This window comes from Volvox carteri, assembly GCF_000143455.1.
Source record: "Volvox carteri f. nagariensis unplaced genomic scaffold VOLCAscaffold_40, whole genome shotgun sequence".
Taxonomy (NCBI): Eukaryota; Viridiplantae; Chlorophyta; class Chlorophyceae; order Chlamydomonadales; family Volvocaceae; genus Volvox; species Volvox carteri.
In genome coordinates this window covers 607,107-611,937 of record NW_003307583.1, presented here as the reverse complement: position 1 = coordinate 611,937, position 4,831 = coordinate 607,107, and the positions used below count along the sequence as shown (strand labels likewise).

The 4,831-nt window shown below is 55.9% G+C and overlaps 1 protein-coding gene across 1 annotated transcript in view; it reads left to right on the top strand.

Annotated features, from left to right (window-relative positions):
* Positions 1-668: 668 nt before the first annotated feature.
* Positions 669-4,831, top strand: part of VOLCADRAFT_94888 (uncharacterized protein) — a gene marked incomplete at both ends in the record, with an annotated part of 7,842 nt that continues 3,679 nt past the window's right edge. The window contains 7 exons of the mRNA XM_002954097.1: positions 669-686; positions 725-826; positions 2,087-2,346; positions 2,827-3,010; positions 3,698-3,859; positions 3,897-3,963; positions 4,067-4,125. Coding sequence (XP_002954143.1) covers positions 669-686; positions 725-826; positions 2,087-2,346; positions 2,827-3,010; positions 3,698-3,859; positions 3,897-3,963; positions 4,067-4,125 — 852 coding nt within the window. The remainder of the gene's footprint in view (positions 687-724; positions 827-2,086; positions 2,347-2,826; positions 3,011-3,697; positions 3,860-3,896; positions 3,964-4,066; positions 4,126-4,831) is intronic.

Below are 4,831 nucleotides of genomic sequence, written 5' to 3'. Positions count from 1 at the left end.
AGCCGGGGGCCCAGGGCCGAAGCACAGCGCGGGGGGCGGGTGCATACGGCTGGTTAGTCTCATGCACTACTCCAATCGCTCAAAGGCCGGAGAGGGATTGTACAGTCGTCTGTCGATCGGTCGCCTGGAGGGGGAGCTGAGAGCCGCATCTATGCCCGTTGGTCTGTAACATAAACGAAGTCGCAACTGGGGGCCGCTCCTGCCGACCGAACGAACCGAGCATCTGTATGTATTATATTATATATATTATATGTATGTATGTATGTATGTATGTATGTATGTTGTTACAGGGTGGTTAACTTCGCCAGCGGCCCCCTTTCCCGGGGCAGTCCCTGCTCTCCCCTGCTAGAGGGGCACCCTAATCCGTCACCCCATCCGACTTCAGAATGTATTCGTTGGGTTCGGCAACTCACCACCAGCATCCAACCAAATCTAGCGGATCAACGGCGCATCAACTTAGTTCCTGGTCAGCTCGCAAGTTGATATTATCACGTCCTACACCGTCCATAAGATGGGGGGCCACCTCCCATTTCATCACTCCTCAAACACCCGAGGAGCCGGCAGGCGGATTTGAACCCGGGTCGACTGGGTCAACTGGGAGCAGAAGTCAGGCCTTAACCTCTGCCAGCCGCCTGCCTGCCTGTATGTATGTATGTATGTATGTATGTATGTATGCATGTATGCATGTATGTATGTGTGTGTCCCCTTCCTCCCCGGTTTTCAGGTGATGGACAACATCTACTCCAATCGCTCAAAGGCCGGAGAGGGATTGTACAGTCGTCTGTCGATCGGTCGCCTGGAGGGGGAGCTGAGAGCCGCACTCGATGTGAGTGTGCGTGTGTATGTACATATGACTTAGATTACACTGTGGGCCGCGAGAGCCGGGGGACGAAGCCGAAACACAGCGCATATTATATATATTAGATGTACGTATGTTACATATGTATGTATGTTGTTACAGGGTGGTTAACTTCGCCAGCGGCCCCCTTTCCCGGGGCAGTCCCTGCTCTCCCCTGCTAGAGGGGCACCCTAATCCGTCACCCCATCCGACTTCAGAATGTATTCGTTGGGTTCGGCAACTCACCACCAGCATCCAACCAAATCTAGCGGATCAACGGCGCATCAACTTAGTTCCTGGTCAGCTCGCAAGTTGATATTATCACGTCCTACACCGTCCATAAGATGGGGGGCCACCTCCCATTTCATCACTCCTCAAACACCCGAGGAGCCGGCAGGCGGATTTGAACCCGGGTCGACTGGGTCGACTGGGAGCAGAAGTCAGGCCTTAACCTCTGCCAGCCGCCTGCCTGTATGTATGTACGTATGTTCACGTATTGTAACTCTTCGTGTCTTTCACATAGCTGCATGTTAGACACGGGATCAACGTGTATCCATGGCTGATGTTGACGGAGGGGCACTGGACTCGCCGCCAGGAACCAGTCGGTTTGTATGTCTGTAAGCTCAAATGTGCTGCTATGCACATTGGGCGTTGAGGGGGAACAAAATGTCTGTCAATGCCGAACCCGTACCCAGTGCGCGCCAGGGAGCAGTGAGGTGCAGAGCCTGTTTGTATGTATGTGTGTGTGTGAATGTTACAAGCATCTGAAGGTTACAAGTATGTGCCCGTGCATGTGCATCTGTGTGCATGTGCGCGTGTATGCGTGTGTGTACTGTCCATGTATGCGTGTGTGTACGTGTCCATGTATGCGTGTGCGTGTTTGCAATATAGGGATCACAGATTCTGTGTCGTAGTAGCAACACACCGGCAGCCAACGGCTCAACTGTGGACATCCGGGCGCTGCAATCCCTCCCATCCATCACCTTGCCATCACCTCAACCTCCTTCCCCCCCCTCCCTCGGCCCCTATCACCAACCACCTCTCTACTATCATCCAGTAGTTTTACGTTTCATCCAGTAGTTTTTCATTCTGTACATTATGGATAATAAAGGGTTTATCCTCGATTAAAAAAATGATATAGCGGAAGAAATTGTCGGTTTTGTCCTTCCTACAGTAGCAGTTATTATTTTGAGCCCCCCCCGATCCGGGCCCCTCTTACCCCCCCCCGGCCCCCCGCACCCCGAGCAGGCCTCGTGGGACAGCCACAACAATGTGTATCTAGGGCACCGCGAGTTGCAGCACCTGCCCACTAGCTACAACCTGAGCGCCCTGTGGAACGACTTCAACCACCAAGAGCTCCTGTTCTACGGCCCCAACGCCACTGACCGGCGGTCCACGACATTGTGGAGACTGGGCAACGCCTTTCTGCGGCGGAGCTTCGAGCTGCACCACCGTCACAGCGACATAGCTAGGCAGCTGGGGTCGCTGGCGGCGAGTGACCAGTACAAGTGGGTGCTGAGTGGGGCACGGCATGACACGACATGGTTTAGCTAGTTTAGCTAGGTGGCTAGCACCCAGGCGGGGGCCCATAACATCCACCGGCAGGATGGAACTGACGTTCGGTAGTTCAACAGTAGCCGCACCCACCGGAGCAGCGCTTCTGCATCCGCAGCTCCGCATCCGCAGCTCCGCACCCGCACCCGCACCCGCACCCGCACCCGCACCCGCACCCGCACCCGCACCCACACCCATCCATTTTCCCCACATTTAATAAGCAAAAAGGACCCACCAGCATCGTATCATCCATAACCGTGCCCTCATCCCGCCTTCCACAAACCCGCCGCAACTCTTTCTCCTCCCCCCCCCCTGACCACCAATTGATACGCCCTGCCTGCCTCCCCATCCAACGGCCCCCCCCCCCACACACACCGCCTCCTCCTCCTCTCTCCCTTTCCCCCTACGCACACACATATGCGCTTTGAGAACAGGTACATCCACAGCAACGGCCTTTTCGAGCTGTTCCAAGGCTATTCATCGACCCTGAATGCCTTCGTTTATCAGGCAGTTGACACCTCCAACACCATTAACCGGCTCCAGCTGGTGCTGTTGGTCATTGAGGGCTGTTGCATCTGTGCCTTAGTGGTGGCGTACATGGCCTGGCTGCTGAGGAAGGTGAGGACCCGAGCGGGGGGGGGGAGGAGAATAACGTGATGCTGCAAAAAGAAGCAAAGGATTTCCCCAACTACCCCCCCTCCTAAACATTCCCAAAGTGCCAGACTGCTAGCGATAAGTCCTAAGCGATATGAGGTCATCAATGCACTGCCCATGCACTGGTTCCGGAAGGCGCGAGGGGAGGGAGGGGGGGGGTGGCGGGCAGCGAGGGGGGAAGGAGGACGGGAAGAGATGAGGTAAGGGTGGGCGGGAAAAATAACGGCTCAAAGCAGCAGGGGGAAGAAAGAGATGCAGGCCGCGGCGACGGCGGCCGAGTCAGATCAGCGCTGCCTCCAGGCCCGGCCTCCACTCTCCTTCCCTGGACTCAGCTCGCATCACAAGGAATAAATACCGTGTGCGCCGCGTGCAGTGTTTGCCTTGTCAGGAGGCTTTGTAATCGGCTATGTAATAAAGGGGAGGGAGGGGGCAGGTGATCCACCTGTACAATGGTACCGGAAGCCTCCTTCCAGATTTCCCCCCTTCCCGGCACATGCCGTACCAATCGTATCCTCCTCCTCGCCCTCCCACTTCCTCCTATTCACTCTTCTCTCCACTCTTAATGAGCTCTGTGCTACTACTACTACTATTACTATTATTACAACTACTATTATTATTACTACTACTATTACTATTACTACCATTCCATAGGTCGACAACCAGCGGTACGGCATGTACGGCGTCTTCCTGATCGTACCGGTGGGCCTGGTGAGGGGCCTGGCATCCAAGACTGTGGCAGTGGAGGAGGAGAACAGCGACGGCGAGGAGGAGCACCCCGAGGAGCTGGCGGCGGATGACCTGGGAGGCGGCCTGGTGCCTTCCTCCTCGCACCCCCCTGCGGGACCCGGAGGGGGCGATGGCGGCGGCATGCGGATCAACCTGGATGCCAGCGGTGGCGGGCCGGGGGGTGGCGGCAGGTGTGTGGAGAGAGGGGACGAGGCAGTAGACGGGGCCGGGGGCTCACTTTCTGATGGAGAGCGGTTTGGGTGCTCGTGTGTACATGTGTGATGTGTGGAACAGGGGGGTTGGCATATCTTCACCCGTGGCAGCTACCCGGCGAAGAAAATCTGCCTTCCCCGGTAAGTATTTCGGGGCACACCCTCAACCAGTCACCCAAGTCAATTTTTCAGAGGTTCCGCACCCATCACCGGTATCCAACGGAATCTGCCGCCGGATTGACGGCGGCTCAACTCCATTCCTGTTAAACAGCTCGCTTGATGATCACTTTATCCCAGGTCACCACCGTCCATCGACTAGGCACACTATATCTTCCACCATTGAAAATATTTCCGATCTTGATAGGTTTCGATCCCAGGAGCTGATGGTGGCACGATGGAGTTATCGAATCACCGCTGCACCTGCAGCAGGAATCGACGTAGTTTAGTACAGCATGAACGACATGCATGGCGTTGCCAGACCTGACGGAAAACTCGCAAAGTGAAAACTTCTACGGAAGACACAGCACTACATATCAGGCCAACTAGCGTCGTACGCTGTACAACACCCACCCACCCCGACACAACCGCTGTGCAAGCCAAACCTCAATTTTCGCTGCAAGCTGTTATGCTTTGCGAAAACCAAAAAAACTACCCAACATGCCCGGAAAGGTGTTTTCCTCTGGCACCTCCTAATTTGCGTGTGGTAGTCTGGGTGAGGGTGGGTGGGTGGGCGGGCGACGAAGAGGAAGACGGCTGTTTCAGGCATTACACCCCAGGCCCCTCCCCTCGCCGTTTCCCTTCCTAACCCCAACCCCCCCCCCTGTGCAACCCCATCCACCCGTACAAA